General features: G+C 53.7%; 1 protein-coding gene across 1 annotated transcript in view; it reads left to right on the forward strand.

Annotated features, from left to right (window-relative positions):
• Positions 1-23,195, forward strand: part of EHD3 (EH domain containing 3) — a 28,478-nt gene extending 5,283 nt beyond the window's left edge. The window contains exons 2-6 of the mRNA XM_061210806.1: positions 5,238-5,414; positions 9,246-9,343; positions 17,834-18,246; positions 18,858-19,022; positions 22,583-23,195. Of these exons, the coding sequence (XP_061066789.1) occupies positions 5,238-5,414; positions 9,246-9,343; positions 17,834-18,246; positions 18,858-19,022; positions 22,583-23,110 (1,381 nt within the window). The 3' untranslated portion in view covers positions 23,111-23,195. The remainder of the gene's footprint in view (positions 1-5,237; positions 5,415-9,245; positions 9,344-17,833; positions 18,247-18,857; positions 19,023-22,582) is intronic.
• The last annotated feature ends 1,337 nt before the right edge of the window (positions 23,196-24,532 follow it).

Genomic DNA, 24,532 nt, shown 5'->3' on the forward strand with positions numbered 1-24,532 from the left:
TTCCCAGCCAAGAGACCATGTTAGGAAGGTCTGACCTTTCTGAGCCTCAGTGTCCTTGTCTCTAACATGGGAATAGTGACACCTCATAGGGTCACTCAGGCCAGCCTGTCGCAGGGGTGGGCGGACAAGGCAAGGCTAGTGGGAGGCTTGACAGTCTGGCCACTGGCCTCCTTTGTGCTGGGGTCACTTTGATCCCTGGTGGAGGCTGCTGCGCCCCAGGGACAGTGGTGACTGCTCCGTGGAGCACAGAGCTGACTCAGACCTCAACTCAGCCATTGAGTCCCCCATCTCCTACCTCACTTTGTGTCCGTGGAGTGACTTACGGTATCCCCGGAACCCCGAGAGGCTGACAGGACAAGCATTATTGTCTTCACCCCATTTTAAAGCTGAAGTACACAAGGCTTAGAGAGATCAAAGATACAGATATATATGGGAATTCCCTGGTGGTCCAGTGGTTAGGACTCCTCGCTTCCACTGCAGGGGGCACGGGTTCGATCGCTGGTCAGGGAACTAAGATCCCACACGGCAAATGGTGCGGCCAAAAACAGAAACAAAACAAACCAAGATACAGATATATAACACGAATACCTAACACGGGCAGAAAGTGATACGTGCCTTCTGTGTCTACCTGAAGATATGTAAATTAAGAGCTATGTGGATTTTCACAGAGGCGGCGAGGGCCCTGGATTTGGAGTCCAGGTAGAAATGCGCTGAGTTCTTACAGGCAGTGATGAGACATTTGTTTTCTCTAATTATTGTCTCTGCCAATGTGGGCGCATGTCTGGTGTAGCCTTTGCTTTTCCCAAACTCAAGTATGTCATCTCAAAACCTTCACTCTAACCCTCTGAGCTAGTTAGAAACCCAGGATTAGCCCTGCTCTATAAACTGGGGAAACTGAGGCAGTGGGCTCTTGAGGGACTTGTCCAAGGTCATATCTGTGATGAAGCAGACACCCACCAAGGCGCATTCCCTAACTGAGCCAAGGCAGAGGGTCCAGCCAGCCCAAGGCCTCTGGTGGCACTTCTTGTGGCCCCGGGCCCTCTGTTCCTCGCCCTGGATGCTGCCCCAGCAGCGGGCAGGTTTGGTCCCGCTATTGCAGAGATGGGTACACTGGAGACTGGGTTAAGATTCTTGGCTCCACGCCTTACCCTGGGTGCTTAGGTCACCAGTAATGCAAGCCACGTGCTTAGATTGCCAGCCAAGCAGGACACCAAAAGATGAGGGAAATGTTAGGAAAGAGTTTGCTTAAGAAAAATATGAAGAAAAGTAGGCCTCATGGGTAAAATCTGAATTGCGTTGGACTTCCCTATACCCATTTTATGGTTTAGTATTTATCTTACATTGGATAGCAAGGAGGGGGGACCCAAAACTTTTCAGCTCTTTGGGCCTCTAAATATTTGTATTTGGCCCTGAACTCGGGCAGACTCCATCTCAACTTGCTCACCTGCAAAACTGAAATAATTCAGCCATTCCACTGTGCTTCTAGGACCGATTCAGTAGAATAATTCAGGGAAAGGTCGCAGAACAGCACCGGCCTTACAGCGGGTGCTCAGCCTGTCAGCCCCGCCTTATTCTCTTGCTTCCCCATCTCAGCTGCTCCCACCCAGGCTTGAATTAACTTTTCTTTTTTTACACTGCCTTGGGAATGTTTTTGCCTGGCAACAGAGGCCATCTGTATCACTCCCCATAGAGAAGCAGCCATGATATTCCTCAATAGGTTTTCCTTTCTGGACACAGTGGTGGCTTTGTTAAGGGGGCACTTGGGGCTGCAGGCCATACCCAAATGTCCCTGAGAATTTACCCAGCCTTGGGTTCTCTGCTTGGTCTGACTGCATCCCTGGACTTGCTGTTGGCTTCATTTGGACTCTATATTTCTCCAGACTCATGTGTGGTCGGCAAACCTGGGGTCATGTGGGTTTAGCCGAGGAGGCAGGACAGCAGTTCCAGCCTCCAGGCCCTGGCTGGGCCGCCTGAGGCTGCGGCTCCAGAACGTCCCAGGAAGTGGCCCCCGCTATGCTGGGGCGCATCACCCTTTGCCTGCCAGCACAGTGCATCTCAGGGATGAAATCTGAGACGCCTGGGTCAGGAAGGTACTTCCTCACTGCTGCTTGGCAGTGTTCAGGCTGGGCATTTTCAAGGGTGCCTCAGGCTGTTTGCTTCCACCCCTGTCTATTTCAGCCGTCCCTGAAGCCTTTGATGATATCCACCACCCTCCTTCTGCCTCAGAATTCGCCCATGCCACACCCCCTGCTTGGGGCTTCTCACCCAGGCACCCACTGGGACCAGTGCTCCCTGCACATGGGCCAAGCATGGGTGGGGTTTCCAGATCTTGGTGTTGATTCTCCTGAAACTGCTTCAAGTCCCAAGAATATCCTTTTAGATCCAGTGGGCCTGGGGCCTGCTTGGGTCACCTGATAGCAACAGCTTTTGCTGCCACGTCCCACCCACCGAGGCTGAGGCCAAAGTGTTAACCCCAAGGGCAGATGTTTATGGAGATGAGTAGTTCCTGGGTTTGTGGGCCCTGAAGCCTAACCTTGCCCCCAGGGCCTGGTGCCGGCCAGCCTCCTGCCAAACCAGATTCTTTCGTGGCTTTCTTGCCCCACTTCTTCTAGTCCCAAGGGCGTGCTCAGCCCTTTTGCATTTCCTGATCAAGGAGATACCTCAGGCAGGAAGGGAGACAGCGAATGTAGTGGTTAGGAGCGTGCGTGTTAGATTCAAATCCTAGCTCTGCTGTTTACTGACTGCATAACCTGCAGCAAATAGTTTAACCTTTATCTTCTCTTCTGTAAAATGGGATGGTGATCTAGGTTCTAGGTACTGGTTTCTGTGCTTAAGGTCTGTAACTTTTTTAACCCTCAGAACACCCGATGAGGTGGGTTCACCCATGAGGCCCATTTGATGATAAGGGTCATAGAGCTCACATCAGCAGAAATGTGACATGAAACGAGACAATTCACGGAAAGTCTAGAACAGTACCTGGCACATCACAGGTGCTTAATAAATCAGAACAATGATCTCCCATGTTACAGAGGAAAGTGCTGAGGTTTGCAGAGGTCGAGAACCTTTTGAAGCTTAGAGAAACCAGGTCTGCTGGCCCCAGGCCCTGAGGTTCCCTGTCTCTCGCCCAAAACCCTGAAGGAGGAGCGTCTGAGAAAGCAGCAAGTGTCGTCCAAGTGCGGCTGTGGTGATTTATCCTCATCACAATCCAGCTTTCAAAATGGTCCTCTGATGGGAGGAAATCCTGTCTTCACACCCAGAATGCGGGGCTGGGATCCTGGAGGGAGATGGGGTGCTTCCCAAGGCAACCTAAAACCCCCGGTGCAGGCGGGGTGGCCCTGGACAGCGGCCCCTCCGCAGCAGCTCCCCTGCCAGCTCCTTGGGGAGGGAGCCCGTGGCAACCCGACTTGAACTGCCCTGGAAGCACAGAGTAAACTAACAGCTCAGGACACAGAGGGATGTCGATGAGCCGGAAGAAACCCCAGCCAGTGCCCCTGGTTGCCACGCGCTGGGTAGAGCAGACCCACCTTGGGGTGGCACAGGGTGGGCAGAGAGCATTTCCTCGGGGTAGAAGACAGTTGAAGAGAAAAGGATTTGGTGTTAGACTGATAAGGGTTTGGATTCCAGCTCCATCATGTTAAAGAGTTAATAGTGAGCTAATAGGACGGCTGTACTGAGGAAACCCTTCAAAGCCTGGGTTTCCTCAGTACAGCCGTCCCTTGGTAGTATCCGCGGGACCTTGGTTCGAGGACCCCACCTCCCACGCAGATGCTCAAGTCCCGTATGTAAAATGGCACAGTAAGGCCGGCCCTCCGGATCCGCGGGTTCCATATTCTTGGATTCAACCACGGGTCCTCCGCGGTTGGTTGTATCCTCAGATGTGGAACCTGCGGATACGCAGAGCCCTACTGTACCTACCTATAGGGGTGCGGTGAAGCCAGAAAGAGATACGTTCTCAAAGTGATGAGTGCGATGTATGGCATGGACATGCTATTGAGTGTCAGTGGTATTATCAGCATAATGACAGGGTCTAGAGCAGGTTGTCAACCCCGGCTGCACATCAGAATCAACTGGGGAGTTCCTAAAAAGGACCGGTCGCCAGGACCCCGCCCTGAGCCAGTGGGTCAGAACCTCTGGGCTGGGCCCCGACACCGGCAGCTAGAGCTCCACGGTTGCTCCATGGGCAGCCAGCTGAGGACCGCTGGTCCTGGAGGTCTCAGGCTCTCTCCCCAGCCAGCAGCCTCTGACTTGCCATCTCTTCTCCTGAGGGCTCCTTGACTTTTCCCTCTGAGCGTGAACATTGGCCCGCAAGGTTTAGGGGGAGGGTCTTGGCACACGGTGCGGGCTCACCCAAGGGTCTGTGTTTGTTGGGCAACACACCCCTTAGCTCCTTGTCCATCATGGCCCCTGGGACTCTTCTCTGGCCTGTCCCAGCCCAGGGCAGTTCTGGGCTCCTCCGCCCGAAGTCCAGCCGTAAGCTGTTTGGGCTCAAAGCTGTTCTGAGCTCCTTCCAAAGGGCCTGGTTGTCTTTCCAGCCTGTTCTCTTCATTCTGTGGCTCACCATGTGTTCTAAAGGGAGCTGTGGAGAAGGGCAGTGGCCTTGGGCTCTCACTGCCCAGGCCTGGAGCAGAGCAAAGAGAGGCACCTGTCCCCTGGGGCCACAGCCTGGCACCTGTGCTAGAGGGTGGGACCAAAAGTCTAGGGTAGGATGGACATCCACTTGTCATAGTGTTCCTGTCACACAGTTTGTATTATGTACGAGCTGTTTTTACATTAAACGACTGACTAAGCAGATAAATAAATAAGGACCTATGGATGGCCAGCAGAGCCTATGGGTGATCTAATTCTAACCATGCCTGTGTGCAGGGACTTTGGCAGACTCCCTACAGCTGTGAAGTCTACAATATTCTGTGTAGGAATCAGTTTCAAGCCACGCTTTATTTCTGAGCCCAAACCTTGCTCTTCCCCGCACCCCCCGCCCCACACCCCCGGCCCTGCTTCATGGAGGGAAAAAGATAAGGACCGAGAAGGACAGATTTGTTATTTTAAGTTCAACTGAAATCCCACCTCCTCCCAAAGGTCTTTGGACTCCCCATCGGTGAAAATCTCTCCCTGCTGTGAAATCTCCTTGCTCTGGATCTGTCCCTCTGCCATGACTCACACCGTCTGCCTTGTGGTAGGCATGCGGTGTTGATCTGTGAATAGAATCCCTGCATCATGACTGTGTTCCCTTCTGCCAGGTACCTGCTGGAACAGGATTTCCCAGGCATGAGGATTGGGCCCGAGCCGACCACGGACTCCTTCATTGCGGTGATGCAGGGAGAGGTGGAGGGCATCATCCCCGGCAATGCCCTGGTGGTGGATCCTAAGAAACCTTTCAGGAAATTGAACGCCTTTGGCAATGCCTTCTTGAACAGGTGAGTGCAGAGGGAACACACACAAGCCTTGGGGGCTCTCTTTTCTTCTTGGAGTATGAGAGGTGAAAGGGTGGGGCAGGGTCTTGGGAAACTCTGTACCTTTTCCAGACCTGGAATCTCTCTTGATTGTCCCCTTCTTGCTGGGAATGAAACCACCGTTGATTAGGGATGCAGGAGCTGCAAACACTGAGCTGATTTCTCCCGATCAAGTTGGGGGAAGGGTTCAACTAGTTAAATCACATTTCTCTAATGTGTACCTCCCTCCAGTAAAAGCAGAGAGGGCTGCTCTGTGTAGTTCCCAGCTTTTGCCTAAACTACGGAAGGGCTTTGCATACAACTGGAAGGAGACAAGGGAAGGTTCCTCTCTGTGCCTAGATATTGTTTTTACTTGGTGGCAGGAACCCTGGACATAAGGTAGAAGCCCTGGCTTTGAGCACTGACCCTCCTACTAAACTCACTCTGTGACCTTGGACAAGTCACCTCCCCTGGGACAAGTCAGCCTGCAGACACCAGGGCCATTGGGTCAATTTGAGTGGAGGAAGCTCTAGAGACTGCTTGGCAAGCTGACCCAGGCCTTCCCATTATTCTGCTTAACTAGAATGCAGGCTGATCCCCTGATCATGCTTGTTATGTAGATCCACACCACAATTTTGCATCTGTATTGCATTTAAAATTTTTTAAACTACTTTCTCTAACTGAAGGCATTTAGAGTAAAGGTAAAGACTATGGGCTTTGGCTTCAGACAGACTTGGGTTCAAATCCTGCCAAATAGCACCACAATCTTAGACAGGTTACCTGACCGGTCTGTGTCTCACTTTTCTCATCTGTAAAATAGGATAATAGTAATGTCCTCCTCCAAGGCAAGAGGACTTGGCGGAAAAGTTGGCATTTGAACCGGATGTTCAATCATGAGTGAAATCACACTGAAAGGGTTGAAAAAAAAAAAAGGACATTCCAGGCAGAGAAAACTGAAAATATATATATATACACACAAACACATACACACAGAGGACTGAAAGAATGTGGCTTAATGCAGGAACACTGCAACATACATAGATGGCACTGCATACGTAGATGGCGCCGTAAGGTTCGTGCTTCTCTACAGGAGCGTGCGACAGCTGGGTGACAGATGTGTAGACTAACTGTTGGCCGGGGATCTGTCAGGCACATCCATTGGAGGGATAACAGGATTGGGGCGGGGGTAGGGTGGGAGAGGGCCCTCCATGTGTCACCAGCCTCACTGCAGCCGCACACCCACAGGGAGACTACACCCCGGACGCCTGCTGCCCCGTGATCCCATTTCGCGGCCCTTGACATCTCCCCTCCCCTTCTCTGTGGGTGTTCCAAGCCTTCTCCAGACACCTCAGCCTCCTCTCTTGGCAGATGACCTTGCTTCCTATTCTAGAGAAGATGGAAGCCCGTATCCATGGGTTCCCTGTAGTTGGTTTGTTTTAAACTGTCCGTAAAGGGAGTTCGCTTGCATCAGTCCCGTCCCCCCCACCCCGCCCCTGCCGTCCACGTAGCCTGCAGAGAGCTGAGTCCTCTCTTTTCCCCTCAGGTCTGCGGCCCTGTGCCCCCGACCCGTGCATCCGGCCATCTGCCCAGGGATGGCTCTGTCAGTTACTCTTTCTGACAGCTCCCCCGTCCCTTGGCTCCTTCTCCGCCTGGAACTATCTATCTCCTCTTGCAAGCCCTGCAGTAGGTCCTACTAGCCCTTACCCCCTCGCTTTCCTCTCGCAGCCAAGTTTCAGGGCTTCACCTCCTCACTTTTCCCTGTCCCCCAACCTGTGGAACATGGCTTCACCCCGTCACAGCTGCCCGTGTGAAGGTCATCTGCGACCTCTCAGTGACAAGCGGTGAGCACTTTCCGTCCTCACCTTACCCCATCTCTCTTGGGTATTGGTTTCTCTCAACCACCAGCCCCTCCCAGCTCCTTGGCCCTCCTCCTGCCTCCCTAGCAGACCCTGGTCCCCTTGGTCTCCGGCTCCTATGACCTGGTGGCATCCTCAGCCCCCTGCCCTTCTCACTCCATGCACCCAGCCTGGGTGATACCTCAACCGCAGCCCTGGCCCCAAACACCAGCCCCATGTACACGGCCTTCTGGTCACCAAGTGACAGCAGCCCTGCTCAAGGTGGCTTCAGCAAAACATGGAATGTATTGAGGAATGCTAGAACCTAAGGACCAGAATGTGGCTGGGCCCCAGGCACAATGAAAACCATGGGCTTCGGTAGGGCGAGGGCTGTGCCATGGACTTTTCTACCCCCGCTATCTAGCGCAATGCCAGAAACAGAGCACATGCTTCATAAATATTTGTTGAACTGAACTGGACATGCTGACAACCATCATATCAGACTGTGTCACTCTTGTGCTTAAAATGTTCCAATGGATTTTTACCGCCCTCAGTATAAAATCCACGTCTCTTAATGTGGCTTTCAAGGCCCTTGTGATCTGGCCCCTGCCTCCCTGTCTCGGCCACATCTCTAGGGGCTCCAGCCTTCTTGTTCTCGCCCAGTGATGAGCGCTCTCCTGGAATGGTGCCTGCACGCACGCACACACACACACACACACACACACACACACACACACACACTCCCTCACCCCCTCTTTTTCTCTCCCCGCCCCTCATTTCTGGGCTGCATTTACACCTGCTTCTATTAGTTTCCTAGGGATGCCAGAATAAATTACCGCGAACTGAGTGGCTTTAAGGTAACTACTGACTCATAGTTTGGAAGCCAGAAGTTCAAAATCAAGGTGTTGGCGGGGCCATGCTCCCTCCAAAGCCTGTAGAGGAGGATCTTTCCTTGCTTCTTCCAGCTTCTGGTTACTCCAGGCATTTTGCTTGTGGCAGCATAATTCCAATAATTCCAATCTCCCCTCTGTGCATGTCTGTATCTTCACATAGCTACACACACACACGCACACACACGCATGTACGCTGGCTTCCTGCCCACCCCCCTGTCCACCTGGCAAATGCTGGTCATCTTTTGAGGTCTCAGTTCAGGTTCTGCGTCCTCTGAGAAGCTTCCCGGACCCTCTTTCCCGGGCATCCCCAGCCTCGTCCCCTAACCTGCATCTCTGTAGCCACCTCACTGGGTAGCAGAGGCTCCCTTCCCTGTCTGTTCTTGGAGACTATGGGACCGTGAACTGTACCTGTGATGGTCAGACACCTTGCTGGCTTCCACCAAAAATGGCATTTAAGAGAGAAGGCTTGAAGTCAGAAGGATCTAGCTTAGGTTTACCAATTTGTATTTGGAGACTTTGGGATGTGATACTGGGAATATTTCCTGGGATAAGGCTTGACTGCTATCCTACTAGCAATGTTTGGTATTTGCACAGCCTTTTAGAAACCCAGATAAACGTTCCTGGGTGGTGTGCCCCACTCTTCGAGGCCAGCTGCAGTGCCGCCTCCTCCAGGAAGGCTTCCTTCCACCTTGGATCTTCCGAGTCCTTCACTTGACCTCCCTTGGGGGCGCTGCTCCCATCGCACCCATATCATGGTTGTCCTTATGCATGCCTCTGCTCTTCCACCAGACTGTGCTCCTTGGGGGCAGGGATCGAGGGCTGGACATCCTGGTGTCCCCGACAGCAGGGGCTCACAAACCTAGGCCCACAGCTGCCTTAGGACCACCCCGGGAGCTTCCTCGAAGTACAGATCCTGGGCCCACTACTGGGGCTGAGTCTAGCTTGGGGCTGGGAGTCTGCCCTGGAAGGCGGCCGGGCTTCAGAACCTCTGCCCAGGGCAGGAGAGGTTGGCATGTGGCTGAAACGAGGGTGCCTGAGAGGCAAGGACAGGACGGCGGCTCACCACGGGTCTCCTCCCCCCGCTGCAGGTTCGTGTGCGCCCAGCTGCCCAACCCCGTGCTGGAGAGCATCAGCGTCATCGACACGCCGGGCATCCTCTCCGGGGAGAAGCAGAGGATCAGCCGAGGTAAGTGAGGCAGCTGGTAGGGTTGGCTCTGACTCTGTGCTGTGTTCTTTCTGGTACGTTCTCTGGCTTCCATACCAGGAGAGAGGCTCCCGGGGCCTTGCTGTCTCTTGATGAGCCAGTGCTGCCTCGTGCGCTCTGTGGGGTCGTCCTAGGCAAGGGTCAGCAGATGGGTTTGGGTCCACTGCAGCTCAGGAGATGGCTGGCCTCGGTCTTCTCATCTGTGAAATGGAGACATCAGTGTCTGCATTGTGCACCTCATCGGGTTTCTTCATGGGCCAGACCCTGGCTTTCTTCTGAAGTTCCGGCTGCCCCTGCCCCAGGAGCTTGCAGCTCCGCAGGGGAGACAAGCCTGCAGAGGACTCCAGCCAACAACGTGAGGATGACAGTGTGCTCTGGGGAGTGAGAGTCGGGAGCTGGGTATGTGAAAGCCCTTGAAAACTGCTCATTCCAGACAGATGTGGGTAATTGTTCACTGAGGGAGGTTGCCGGCATGCGGGTCGGGAGATGGAACTCAGGAGCCAGACCACCAGCGTCCTGAGCCTGCCTCTAACACTTCCTGGCACGGTGACCTGGCGGGTTTCTTTCCTTCAGCTGGCTCATCTGTAGAGTAGGCGACATAATTCTATCTACCTTCTAGGGTTGTTTGAGGATTAAAAGAAATAATACAGGTAAAAAGCCTCCTACTTGGCACATAGCAAGTCCCCAGTAAACATGAGGTGCTATAGATCATCATCATCATAATCACTGGTTTTTTTCCTAGCTCTAAAATCCTAGATGGATACTGTAAAAGTCTTGAAACTACAGCTCCCAGCTCCCCTCCCCCAGCCTCTCCTGCCACACCATGCTGTGTGCCCCAGGTAGCCCCCAACCCTTTCTGTGCCGCATGCCGTATTGCTGGGAAGAAAAGCTGATGAAGCCACAGCCACCCCAGTCCTGGAGCTAGGAGCTGGGAGCTGGGAGCTGGGCAGGAGCCAGATCGGCACTCAGAGGGCAGCTTCTGGGAAGGGAAGGCTTTGGACTGGCAAGAGCTCTCTGAGCAGCAGCCAGGACTCTGCCCTGAACTGACCTTAGGTGACTGTCTGCCTTCCTCCTGCACGTGCCTGGGGTGAGGTGCATGTATGGTGGTGCGAGGGCGAGGGGGGCAAAGAACCCACGGCCCTGGGTGGAGGAGCATCTCCTTCTGGCCTACCTGCCCTTTGTAAGCACCCTGGCACCCTGTTCAGGGCCCTGTGGTCGGGGGGAGGGTGCAGCGTGGGTGGTTCTCTGTCTTGTTTCTATTTGTTTCCCTAGATACTCCCTCTCTCCTGACCAGTCTCTAACCTCATGCCGTAAGTCTTCCTCCAAGTTCATCCTGAGTTTAGGCCTAAAGGGGATTTACTGTTTCACACAAACAGCCTGTATCTCCTCGAGGAAGGCTTGGAGAGCAGCCAAAATTCTCCACCTGAACTACCCAGCGGGTGGGTGGCTACACAAGGCTAGTGCAGCCTGACAGGTGGGTCCAGAGAGGATTCCAGCCTTCAGGGGTTCCAAGGGCACTGGACTGGGAGTTTAGAGCATTGGGTTTTAGAACCTGTGGGTCTCCAGAGGTCACATTTTCCCCCTGAGCCTTAATGTCCCCGTGCATAACAAGGGGTAATGATACCCATCACATGACCTCGTGAGATCCACAGATGGTAATGGAAACACAGACATCAGCTGTGGGTCTGGATCACAGTGAGCTCCCTTCTTTCCTCTTTATCTGCCATCCAGGGTCACCCTGTTAAACAACCCCAGGGTAATCTACGTGAATGGCCTTCCTTGCAGTTGTGCAGTGCACAGCCTATGCAGCTGTATGTGGCAGCCCTGCTCCTAGGGAGTCCTGCCTTCCTCAGCTTCTGTTCCATTCCATTCTTTTCTTATCCCTCTACCTTTTCTCCTGACTTTATCTTTGGACCTCAGTGGCTGCTCTACAGTAAATTGGGGTCTTGTTCTTCTTGCCCACCCTTCCTATCGCCTGCCACCCCATACCGACTACCACCAGGTCTCACCCCACCTCTGGGAGAAGTGATAGCTCTGTGTGTATCCATGCAGACCAGTTGTTCTCTGCCCTCCTGATTCTAGACTATAAATGCAGCTGCTGGCAAAAGTAGCCTGTGATAAAAACAAGAGCTGAGAGCTGGGCCGCCAGTCCTGCATCGTCAGCCTGGGGCAGTGCTGACCCCAGCACTCCACAGAGACCAGGAAAGTTGGGTGGGGGCCAGGGATCAGACACCCTCAGATATCAGGGGCACCCCAAATGAGAAAAGTTTCCAGTATGAAGACCCCCTCCGCCTCTTTCACAATCAGCCGTAGAACTCAGTAGTTCAGTTTATGCCTATACACATATGCACCCCCCATCTACACACATCACACCTCCCTCCACATCCCGCTCCCCACACACGCACACAAGTGTGTGCACAGAACCAAACGCACTTCGCGTGGCTTCTCGCCCGGGGCTCTCAGAACTCTGGGTTTGGCCGCAGCACAGATTTGGTGCTTCTTGCTTTCCTCCAGCCCAGGGCCGGGCAGGGCCCCATGGATAGTCCACGGACAGCCCTGCAGGAGGGCACCCGACTGAGGAGTGTATTAAGCCTGAAATCCAGCCCACGTTCCGCTCACTGAGCCTGATGCCAGGGCATCGTTATCAAATCCACACAGAGCCACCTCTGGGCCGAGGCCTGATGTGCCACATTCTGGAAAGCCAGCTGCTCCCAAGGGGCTCCCCGGGCCTCAGGCTTCACGGGAAGGAGCACTCAGGCCCCGGGCCACAGCTGGACAAAGTGTGGCCCCTCTGCCCGGACCTGGGGGGCTGTGTGAGTCTTGGGGGGAGAGCAGAAGCAAGGGACATCCGGGAACCTGAGCCCGGGAAGTCCCAGGCCCACACTTGTCTCTGGATGTAGATGCACTGGGGTGGGCGGGAGAGGGGCAGGGAGGGAGTTCCTGGAAGTGACAGGATGCAGCCCAGGACTCATTACTGGGAAGAAGCAAGGATGCAGCAGAGGTGGGAGGGCTCCGGAAGCCTGAGTGTCCTCACACTTGGGAACCACATTTCCTGTCTGCTTCTCAGCTAGAAATCCCCACAGGCCCCACCCTAGAAAAGCAACCCCATGACGCGTTGCACACATCACTCCCAGTGGACCCCTTCCTGTACAGGTGAACTCAGGAGGGCCAGAGCAGGAAAAAACTTGCCCAGGTCACAAAACTGGGATGGGAATTCTGGTCTCCTGCTTCCCCGTCCAGTGGCTTTTCAGCACGTTATCATGGCCTGCCTGCCCAGGAAGAACTCAAAGAGGAATGAGGGCAAACTCTCATGGACAACTTTCCCCTGGGGGACCCCGGAGGGTCTGGGCTGATCCTCACAGCCTCCCATCCCTGGCATCCTCACTTTGGGGCCTCTGGGGCCCCAGACCGCATGCTGTACATACACGGCTCTGGGGGCATCACACGCGGGGACAGAGCAGCAGGGTCCCGACTCCCTTTAAAAGGCTGCACTGACAACTTGTGGCCCTCTGGGAGGCCTGGGATGAAACTGCTGGGCTGCTTTTCAAGGTTACTTCTGGGAGGCAAGTAGTGTGGCCTTTGTCATCTGAACTCTTCCCACATTTTGCAAACTGATGCCTTCTAATTTCTCTTTTGCTAAAATGTCTTTAAATCTTGAAAGCTTTTGGGGGGCAGGATGGGAACTTTAAGTACCACCACAAGTAAGTGCCTGGTTGGAGGGCTCAGCCCCCTGAGCTCCAGCCTGGCAGGGCTCTGAGCCGAGAAGGGAATGCAGATGGAAGTAAGGATCTGGGTCCTAGGCCCGAGTTTGCCACCACCTGGCTGTGTGAGCTTGGGTGAGCCCCTTAACCTCTCTGTTCCCTCTCCCTTCCCTGTGTGTGCCTGTTTACCTCCTGGCACATGGAGCGTTGTGAGGATCAAATGAGATCGTGTGGCTGAAAATACAAAGAAATGTGCTGCCTTGTCAGCACCCTTGCACTGCCTTTCTTTTTTTTTAATAAGCTTTTTTTTTCTTTAATTTTTGGCTGTGTTGGGTCTTCGTTGCTGCGTGCGGGCTTTCTCTAGTTGCAGCGAGCGGGGGCTACTCTTCGTTGCAGTGCGCTGGGTTCTCTTGTTGCAGAGCACGGGCTCTAGGCTCACGGGCTGCAGTAGTTGTGGCATGCGGGCTCAGTAGTTGTGGCTCGCGGGCTCTAGAGCACAGGCTCAGTAGTTGTGGCGCACGGGCTTAGTTGCTCCGCGGCATGTGGGATCTTCCCAGACCAGGGCTCGAACCCATGTCCCCTGCATTGGCAGGTGGATTCTTAACCACTGTGCCACTAGGGAAGCCCCTGCACTGCCTTTCAGGCTGTGAAGGAAGCTGGTTGATGACTAAGGAGTTGCCTCACTTATTGTGTTTGTCTCATTGACTTCCTCCTGCCTGGCATTACTTAGAAATGCTTTCCTTCCATTCCACTGGAGCCTGGGGTCAGTGGGGAGAGCCCCAGCTCCCTGCAGGCTGCCCAGTCTCTGCTCCAGGTGCCTGCACACCAGATCTTCCAGAGGCGGCAGACTTGCTACCCGCAATTCCAGGACAGCCAGCTTCGCCATCAGTCTCCTGGAGCCTGAGTCTCCCACCACCCACTAGTCCATATCTTATGAGCCCTTGGGCTGCTGCAGGTGCTCAAGAGCTCCTATTTTGGGGCTCAGAGCCGTTCCCAGGACCAGCGAGGGAAAGGGGGCCTATCACCCTAGACGTCAGGGCAGAGACTCCAGACTGAATCTGGGCCCTCCCTCCGCTATCTTGTTGCCATGGTTCTACCATTGACCCCTCATCAGTCAGTCGTTTTTATTCCCGTTTTTCAGCTGAAAAAACTGAGGTTCAGACTTGCCTAAGACCACACAGAATAAATGGGAGAGCCGACCCGTTCCCTTTTCCTTAATAGGTTCCGTCTGTGCCTTTCAGATGCTCCCATTCTTGGATACGCATAAGCCCAGTCTACAGAAATAATTAAATACCCAGCCTGGAGCCTGCTAGCCTCTGAATAGCCAGGATCAGTGAGGCTGAGCTTCAGAGGAAGCCCACAGAGTCCTTGCTTGATTCTCATTTCCTCACAGCCACACCTGAGGAGAAAGCTTCCAGCATTACCCAGCTGGTAATTTGATAGCCAGCCTTGCCAGAACATACAAAATTTGCAAAAGTGGGAGGATGAATAGGAGGCCTCTGTGCTTCTGAAATCCTAGAAAGGGTTCGCAGAAGCCATCGGCCTGTTCTCAGGCAGGAGCAGGCTTCACATAGGCAGCCCAGGGCATTAAAGACAGCAGCCCCCAGCCTTCCTTCTCCTTGTCCTGCAAGAGCTTCCTTGTTTCTAATCTCCATCCATCCTGCTGTACTCCCCACCCTCATACCTTCAGTCTTAGAAGCAGGGAATTGTGAACTGAGAAAGGAAACTCAGAGATCTTCCAGTCCAACTCTGTGGATTAACATGCAAAGAGACCAAGGACCAGAGAAGGGAGGCTACTTGCCCAAGGACACACAGCAGATTCATAGCTGAGCAGAAACTAGAGATGGGCTTGCCTGGGCCAGTGCTCCTCGGGTGACCCCTTCAGAGCACACCCAAGTCATGGAAACTGGTGCCTGGAAGGAGCTCTTTATAAAGGGGCAGAGCCATAGGGACAGCCAGGGTCACAGGCAAGCAGTCTCACCTGCATCCTCTTCTTTGATTGGATCCTCACAGCCACCCTCTGGCAGGGTCTGGTGGGTTCCAATTCAGAGACCAGAAAACTGAGGCCCAGAGATGACTTGTTCACTGTCCCTGGGATGTAAAAGGCAGAACAGGGCTCACATTTCAGGTCTGTTCAGCAAATGCTGATAGAGCACCTACTGTGTGGGGGGCACCATGCTGGGCGCAGAGGAAGCAGAGAAGGATGAGCAGCCCCTGCCCCGCCCAGCTCCCTGTGCGCTGGGGGGAGGATAAATCCCTGGGTGAGCAGAGAGGCAAGGGCCTGCCTGAGGGGCACCTGACCCAGCCGTGAGGACGGGAACGGACATGGGCTGGCCTATTTCGGCAGCGCTGACCTGCTGCTGCCACTCTCCTGCCCCACCCCAAGCGGGGGCTGGTCAGCTTGCTGGGATCTGCCCCACCCCCGTCCAAGCTTTTGCAGCTGAGGCTCCTCTTGCACGGCTGCTGCCATCTGGGGTTGGTGAGATCTCAGGGACCAGAAGCCTCTTCTCTGCAGCTTCTCTGGCCCCTTCGCTTTCCCCAGCCCGTGGAGGGCTGGCTGGAGTGCTGGGCTTAGGGCAGGAAGACCTGTGTTCTGGTCCTGGCCCTCCCTCTGCTTGGCCCTGGGCGCATCTCACCCACTTGCTTTGAGCCCTGTCATTAAGTGCCCAGGGCTAGCTGCTGTGGCTGCACGGCCGGCTGTGAGCTGCTGCCACCGGCTGCCTGTGAGCAGTGAGCCGGTGCGCTGAGCAGTGATGGCTGAAATCTGCTGGGAGGGAGGGAGGGCGCAGCACGCTCTTCGCAGCTGCCCTCCCCGCGGCCTGCACCACCACAGCCAAAACCTTGTCAGGCTAGATTTGGGAACAGGTCTCAGCAGAAGGCCAGAGGCCTCTGAGCCCCCTGCACTCCCCAGCTGCAACCGAGGGCAAGCCTGCAGGCTCCAGGCACCAAAGCAGCCAGGCCGTGACCTGTCCTCCGGGTTGGGGTGGATGGGGCCTGGGAGTCAGTTTGCCCTGATTTTCTGAGCCCTCTGCCCCCCTCCTGCCCACGGCTCTGAGGGAGGGCCTTCAGACCTGGCTGTGCTGAGGGAGACTGAAAATAGCCTGGAGCCAGCCCTGGGAAGGGAGGAGGCAGGGGAGAGAGCAGGGGCAGGCTGCTGGCCCACCGGGAGCAGGAGTGCAGGGGCCGCCTGGGCTCTGGGGGGCTGCTGGCCGGCCCGCGTGCAGGGAGGAGACGGGAGGGGAGTGGGAGGCGGGGCGGGTAGGGGCGCAGGTGCAGGACCGCTGCCAGCACGGCCTGTGTAGGGCGCCCAGGGCCCCGTGGCTGGGTCCAATCCTGACCCCACAGCATGCCGGCGATTTGGCTCTCCCCTCATCTCTGAACCCCAGGTTTCTCCTCTGGAAAGTGGGACTGTGCCTACCTCAGAGGGTGGTGCGAAGGGGAAATGAGGTTATGATGTGAACTGAATCAGAAGCTCTGAGGTAGGCCCAGCCATCTGGGTTTTAACAGGCCCCCTGGGGGATTCCGCTGCGCGCTCAAGTTGAGGACCGCCGTTCCAGGCGAGCAGAGCTGCTTGCATCTGACTCAGTTGCAAAGCAGCTGCCTAATGACCTGCCCTGGTCTCTAATCTTCCTTTGTGAGGCAGGGCAGGAACTGCTGGCTTTTTCCCCGATGGCTGGGTCTCCCACTCAATGGTGGCAATGAGCTTTGGGGCCCCAGGGTCTATGCCCCTGAAAGCCTGTGATGTTGGGAGCCGGGGTCGTTGATCCCACCAGAGCCTAAGAAAGGGCTCCTACCCCCCTGCCAGAGGTGTGGCACGGGGGAGCGGCAGAGGGCCTAACACCTCCACCCTCATCCCCGTGCTGCTGCTCCTGGGCTGTGTGCCCTCGAGCAAGTCACTTTCCCTCTCTGAGCCTCACTTCCCCATCTATTGTCCTCTATTTCATGGAAGAGGAGACTGAGGCACAGAGAGGTGAAGCTGCTTCCAGCTGTTAAGGGTCAGTGAATATGAGGCTGAATGTGCCGACTGTTGGCATGACCTCCCCCTCCAGGCCCTCCCGGATCCACTGCTACTTGGGGTTGAGCAGAGCAGGTGCTGTGGGGTTCCTGGAACCAGCCTGACCTGAAGCAGCTCAGTGCCAGATAACCAACGTGTGGCAGCCAGAGGTCTGTCCCATGCTAAGGAAGAAACCCCTTGTGGTTTTAAGAGTTGGGAATTTGGGGGCTGCAGCTGATGAATAAGGAATGAAGCGAGCTTATGAGCAGGCATGAGAAGAAGTTGTGTGTCAAGAGCCTCAGATTTCTTCCAGACCAGTGATGGGCATGGTCTGAACCATGGGACCTTGTTAAGAATTTCTGGGTATTTATTCAAAATATATGTCCAGAGTTTCTTTTCCAACAGGGCCCCTGGCTCCTAAATACAGTAAGCAAGGATAGGGGAGCTGGATGGTGGCTGTGTTTTATGGGGCTAATGATGTTAATAATAATAACTAGCATCTACTGAGCAGCTGCTAGGTGCTGGGCTCTGAGCATCTTTAGTCCTTAAAATTCTATTAACTAGATACTATTAGCACGCCCATTTATAGATGGAAAAACACTGACTCAGAGACATTTGGTAACTGGCTGAAGGCCAAATTGTGAAAATGTGGAGGAGCCAGATTTGAACCCAGATCTGCCTCCCGAGACCATGTTATTTCTACTGCACCGGCTGCCTCCCCCCACAACCCTACCCTCCGCCCCAAAGGCCCCGCCCCCTGACTCTGCTGTGTCGCAGGGTACGACTTCGCGGCCGTCCTCGAGTGGTTCGCCGAGCGGGTCGATCGCATCATCCTGCTCTTCGACGCCCACAAGCTGGACATCTCTGATGAGTTCTCAGAAGTCATCAAGGCCCTCAAGAACCACGAGGACAAGATGCGGGTAGTGCTGAACAAGGCGGACCAGATTGAGACGCAGCAGCTGATGCGGGTGTACGGGGCCCTCATGTGGTCCCTGGGGAAGATCGTGAACACCCCGGAGGTGATCCGGGTCTACATCGGCTCCTTCTGGTCCCACCCCCTTCTCATCCCAGACAACCGGAAGCTCTTTGAGGCCGAGGAGCAGGACCTGTTCAGAGACATCCAGAGTCTGCCGCGAAACGCTGCCCTGCGCAAGCTGAACGACCTCATCAAGAGGGCCAGGCTGGCCAAGGTGAGGCTACCTGGGGGGGGTGGGGGGGATGGGCAGCATGAGCGGGGCCAATGGTTTGGGGTGGGGGGGGTTAGCTGCAAGAGCTGCAGGGGGGAAGGGGGGCAGGGCAGGAGAGTGTGGTGGTAATGATCACAAGCCCTGGCGTCAGATGGCCAGGTTGGACTCAACTCCACAGTTTACTGTGTGATCCCGACCCCAGCAAGGCCCTTAGTTGTGCTGTGCCTGTTTCCACATACGTAAAATGAAAGGGTTAGAAGGTAAAGTAGAATAAAGAATGGAAAAGCCCTCATCACAGTGCCTGGCATCCTCAGAAGTGCTTTGTACACGTCAGCTGTTGTTACTGTCTTCCTCATCAACGTCATCACCAGAATTTCCATCCCTGTTACTGCCTTGACCTTAACCTCCCCACAATCTCACCTTTCCCCAGGATTTAGCAAAACCACGTGCGCTGCAAGCAATGGGAGAGAAAGAGGGTGGAGACAGAAATAATTTTGGAAGTAGGAGCAGGAGGAGGGGGGATTTATGGGAAGAGATGGGGTGAGAGCCGCCCTAGAGGGAAGGAAAGGATTGACGTCTCGATCTGAAGGTTTCTCTCTGCCCCTGTTATTCAGGTCCACGCCTACATCATCAGCTCTCTGAAGAAGGAGATGCCCTCGGTGTTCGGAAAGGACAACAAGAAGAAGGAGCTGGTGAACAACCTGGCCGAGATTTACGGCCAGATCGAGCGGGAGCACCAGATCTCACCTGGGGACTTCCCCAACCTGAAGAGGATGCAGGTAACCGGGGTCTGGGGCTCCAGGAAAGGAACAAGCTGCCTAAGAAGCCTGAGCTTGGAGGAGGAGGCCACCCTCGGATTCCCCGGGTGGAAACTCAACCCAGAATCAGTAGGCAGGCAGGCAGATGGCCCTGGGTCTGCCCGTCCTGCTGGGCTGACACTGGCCCAACAGGGGCCGTATCTGGGCTCAGGGAGAAACGTGGGGCCCCAGTGCTCCCAGTGGGCAGCAGCGTTAGAGGATGTTCGGGGATCTGATACCTCAAGTTTATGACCTTCCCCAGTCCTGGCCACCACAGGTTTGGAATCCCCGCCACGTCATGTGAAACAGGACAAGTCACCTGACATTCTCCCGGCCCTTCATTGCTTAAGTTTACCACTGAGCTCCTCCTTGGGAGCGATTTGGGACATAAGCCACAGAGAAGCAGAAATCCGCACAGGAGCTCACCATCTTTGGAGCATACCATGGGCCCCTCTCTTGGGCCAGGGTCAGTCACACATAGTTTCTTATGTGTGAAAAGTCCTCTGAGGGAGGCATTTCATCCTCCTTTTACAGATAAGCAAACTGAGGTTTACAAAGGTAATTAACCTGCCTATGGTTTTAGTAGTGTTTACACAGCCTGCAAGTAGAAACCCCAGGAGTGTCCGAGGTCTAAGCAAAAAACTACCACACCATACTAACTGGATCCTCTCTGACCCTCTGTCTTTTCATCTACATATTGAGGCTACAAAAGCACCACCTTATATGGATATTGTGGGCGTATATCAGATAATATTTGCAAGGCACTTAGCATGGCCTGGCACCAACTATGCTCTTAAAATGCAGTAGCAAGTTAGGTGAGATGTCACCAGTAGAGGAAGCTGGGTGATGAGCATGAGGAACCTAGCTCTCTGCACAATTTTTGCAACTTCTCATGATTAATTCTCATGTAATTATTTTAAAATGAAGGGCTTCCCTGGTAGCGCAGTGGTTAAGAATCTGCCTGCCAATGCAGGGGACACGGGTTCAAGCCCTGGACTGGGAAGATCCCACATGCCGCGGAGCAACTAAGCCAGTGCGCCACAACTACTGAGCCTGCACTCTAGAGCCCGTGAGCCACAACTACTGAAGCCCGTGCGCCTAGAGCCCGTGCTCCGCAGCAAGAGAAGCCCCCGCAATGAGAAGCCCGTGCACCACAACGAAGAGTAGCCCCCGCTCCCCGCAAATAGAGAAAGCCCGCATGCAGCAACGAAGACCCAAAGCAGCCAAAAATAAACAATAAAATAAATAAATTTATTAAAAAATAAAATAAAAAAATAAAAATGAGGGGCTTCCCTGGTGGCGCAGTGGTTGAGAATCTGCCTGCCAATGCAGGGGACATGGGTTCGAGCCCTGGTCTGGGAAGATCCCACATGCCGCGGAGCAACTAGGTCTGTGAGCCACAATTACTGAGCCTGCGCATCTGGAGCCTGTGCTCCGCAACAAGAGAGGCCGCGATAATGAGAGGCCTGCGCACCACGATGAAGACTGGCCCCCACTTGCCGCAACTAGAGAAAGCCCTCGCACAGAAACGAAGACCCAACACAGCCATAAATAAATAAATAAAAGTCAATAAACAAAAACAAAAACAAACAAAAAAACAAACAAAAAAAGATTTAAGTGACTACAAGTCAACTCACATTATCAGCTACCATGGTTTAAGCTTAAAAAAATAAAAATAAAAATAAAAAAATAAATAAAAATGAAAAGTTTTTAAGAATTAGGGAATTAGGAAAAAATAGCAGCAGATATAGTAGTAATATTGTTTTTGCTCTTGTTGCTTTTAGGGTTTCAGAATATCAGTATAGTCCCAAATACGCATTTTTAATTTCCTATCTAGTAAAATAAAAAGAAAGAATAGACATCCAAAGTATGCATTTGTTCATGTATCCATTCATTCCTATAACCACCTACCGAGAGCCAGTCACTAATTTCAGAATTGTTTCAATTTTCAGTTTCTCTTTGTATTAAGAATTTAATGATCTGTAAGCAAACATTTGGGGAAGATGACATTTGAAAGGGACCATATGACTTTTTTTTTTTTTTAAAACATCTTTATTGAAATATAATTGCTTTACAATGGTGTGTTAGTTTCTGCTTTATAACAAAGTGAATCAGTTATACATATACATATGTTCCCATATCTCTTCCCTCTTGCATATGACTTTTTAATGTGAGGAATTCTTTTGCAACATAAATGGTCTCACCTTCTCACTTGTTTGCCTGTCTGATGTCAGGTTCTGTTAGGGATGCTGGATCGGTATGTAAATAGCTGTCCGGTGGGGGCATATGTGTGGGCCGATGGGAGCAACCCTCACGTCCTCTGGAAGATACTGGGACCCCCTAGTTGGGAGCCCACCAAACACGCTTAGCTGTGGACAGGCTGGGAGAGACAGGGACCTTAGGAGGTCGTGCTGAGGGCAGGAGAAAAGGCTTGTCTGCTCCACCCTCCAACCCCCAGCCCCCCCAGCCTCCCTGGTCCAGCCCTGCCCTGGAAGGGAGGTGAGAATGCCCAGGCTCACACTTGGTCTTGAAATGTAGCCGTGGGTGTTTTCTGAATTTTTCTGCAGTGAACTCAGTGTGCTTGTCCTGCCACTGTCCCCTGTGCATTGGCCTCTGCCCCGTGTCCTGAGATTGCTGTGGCCAGAGCCAGAGTGGGAGCGGGAAGCTCTTGTCTTATCATTACAGAGGCCAAGGAGAAGCTGGATGCTTGAGACTCAGGACCTTTCAAAATGGCAAAGACATGCAAAGCGGAACATATTTCTTTTCCTGTGTGCTGTGGGTGTCATGGGAAGTCAAGGAGGGGAGCTGTTGCCCTTGCCTACTGAGTCAGAACCCTCAGGGAGAAGCCAATAGTTGAAAACTCTCTCCAGATAATCCCGAGAGCATCCTGATTAAGAACTACTGGCTTAGGAATGACCTTTGGCTTCTACTGTGATTTGTTTTTAGTTGCCTATGCCTCCATGTTTCCTTCCCTATATAGGGATAGCATGTGATTTCCCACTTTCAGAAGGTCACGGGGGAGTGAATGAGATAATTAATGTAGTGAAAGCACCGCCAGTGTTCTCGAGTATAACCCTTATTGAAGTAGACACCCGCATGACTCAGTCTCAGAGGGGTACAGCATTCAAGAACCACTCACTGTTCAATAGCCAAAACTAACTTAAAGAGAAATTTAATCATAGTCATCCCTCGGTATCCACAGGGGATTGGTTCCAGGACCCTCCACAGATACCAAAATCCATGGATGCTCAAGTTCACTATATAAAATGGTGAGGTACAGTTGGCCCTCTGTATCCACAGATGCAGAACCCTCGGATACAGAGAGCTGACTGTATTTGCTTTCTAGAACGCTAAAGGAAATCCAAATGGATCAAACCAGTGATTGTTAAATGTCCCTTTCTTCTCCAGCCCCTGCAACTATTTTCTCTCTTGAAAAATCCACCAAGAGCCAACGTGCCTTTTTTCTCCTCCTCTCATATCTTTTGTGGATCTCCTTCCATTGTCTTCTGTCCTCATCTTCTTTTTTCTCTCTCTTTCTGCAGGACCAGCTGCAGGCCCAGGACTTCAGCAAATTCCAGCCACTGAAAAGCAAACTGCTAGAGGTGGTGGACGACATGCTGGCCCATGACATTGCCCAGCTCATGGTGCTGGTGCGCCAGGAGGAGACACAGCGGCCCGCCCAGATAGTGAAGGGCGGAGCATTTGAGGGCACCCTGCATGGCCCCTTCGGGCACGGCTATGGGGAGGGGGCTGGGGAGGGCATCGATGATGCTGAGTGGGTGGTGGCCAGGGACAAACCCATGTACGATGAGATCTTCTACACCCTGTCACCGGTGGATGGCAAGATCACGGGCGCCAATGCCAAGAAGGAGATGGTGCGCTCCAAGCTGCCCAACAGCGTGCTGGGCAAGATCTGGAAGCTGGCCGACATTGACAAGGATGGCATGTTGGATGACGAGGAGTTCGCACTGGCCAACCACCTCATCAAGGTCAAGCTGGAGGGGCATGAGCTGCCCAACGAGCTGCCTGCCCACCTCATACCCCCATCCAAGAGGAAAGCCACCGAGTGATGGGAGGCGGGGAGGTCCAGAGCAGGCAGGTGTTAGAGGAGATGGGAGAGGCGATCACATACACACAGACACACACACACACACACACACACACACACACAGATGTTGAGAATAGCATTGCGGATAAGAGGGGACAGTGATCCCTAGGTTTCCAGGTGGATCTTTGCGTAGACACATCTCCAAGTTCTCAGCATTGGCTGAAGCACAGGCGCACTCCCAGGGTCCCAGGTGTCAAGCCTAGGTCTCCATCCCTCTTTCCCTCCCCTATTCCACTGCCCAGAGACCCGCCTTCTCCCACAGAGGGGGCAGTTCACTCACCCACAGGTGGCCCACCTACCTCCAGATTCCCCGGACTCAGAGCAGGTGGAAAAGGCTTTTCACTTAATAGACAATCCACTTTTTTTCTGTGCTTTCTCCCCCATCTTTGGCTTCCTAATATGAAGTCTGCTCTGGGGCCAGGAGATGGGAGGGGAGGGGAGCTGCGGCAGGGAGGGGAGGGGAGGAGGGAAGCGTCCTCAGCGAACCAAGCCCCAGACTTGACGAGACGTGGCCCTGAGCCCTGTTCTTTCCCAGGCTTAGGCTCTGACTGCCTTGGCAGACCTGGCTTTGAAACCTGCTTGCACTTCACTTCAAAGAATCCCAGAAGCAGAGAGAGAAGGGAAAAACTTGGCAGGAACGAAAGCAAAGAAACTGTTCTGTCATCCTCTGCTCTCATAACCAGTCAAGGTGGTTTATATTCCACAGATTTTGTGAGATTCATATTTTTTCCCACCTGGCCTCTATGTTTGGATGCTTGTGCTCGACTCACATTTATCCAGCCTCTTCTGAGTGCCAGGAGCTGTGTTAGGCACTTTATATACATTATCCCATGTGGTCCTCACCACGCTCCGAGGAAGTATGTATTAGTCCCTCCAATTTGCAGAGAGGAGCCTGAGACTCAGGTGAGCCTCTCAGGGTCACAGAACTCACGTGTGATAGAGCCAGGGCCACAGACTCTGCCCTCTGCTGTGATGATGTACAGGATCCCATGACAAACCATGGCGAATAAGCTGAGCACACAGCCCCCTCATGGCCTCCCAGAGCAGGCTGGCGAGGGAGAAGGGCCAGCCAGCATTTGGTGGGCCATCAGTCTGGCCATCTGTCACAGCACAGAAGCAAACCGTGGCTTCTGGCGATGCTCCCCATGTTCCTAAAATCGCAGAAGCCCAACAGCACCAGCGGGAGAGTGGGCTGGCCTGTTGGGTGCTGTTCGCCTCTATCTCTGCTCTGCTTCCCACCCAGTAGCCTGAATCATCCCAGCTCAAATGCAGCCACCAACTCTTATCAAGTGGGACCTCCTGCTGATTCTCTGAAGGCCAGTTTGAGAGGTCTAAGGTCGTGTTCCCTGCAGGACCCCCAGGAGTCTGCGGCGTCCTTGGCAAA

Source organism: Eubalaena glacialis, chromosome 14 (genome assembly GCF_028564815.1).
Source record: "Eubalaena glacialis isolate mEubGla1 chromosome 14, mEubGla1.1.hap2.+ XY, whole genome shotgun sequence".
Taxonomy (NCBI): domain Eukaryota; kingdom Metazoa; phylum Chordata; class Mammalia; order Artiodactyla; family Balaenidae; genus Eubalaena; species Eubalaena glacialis.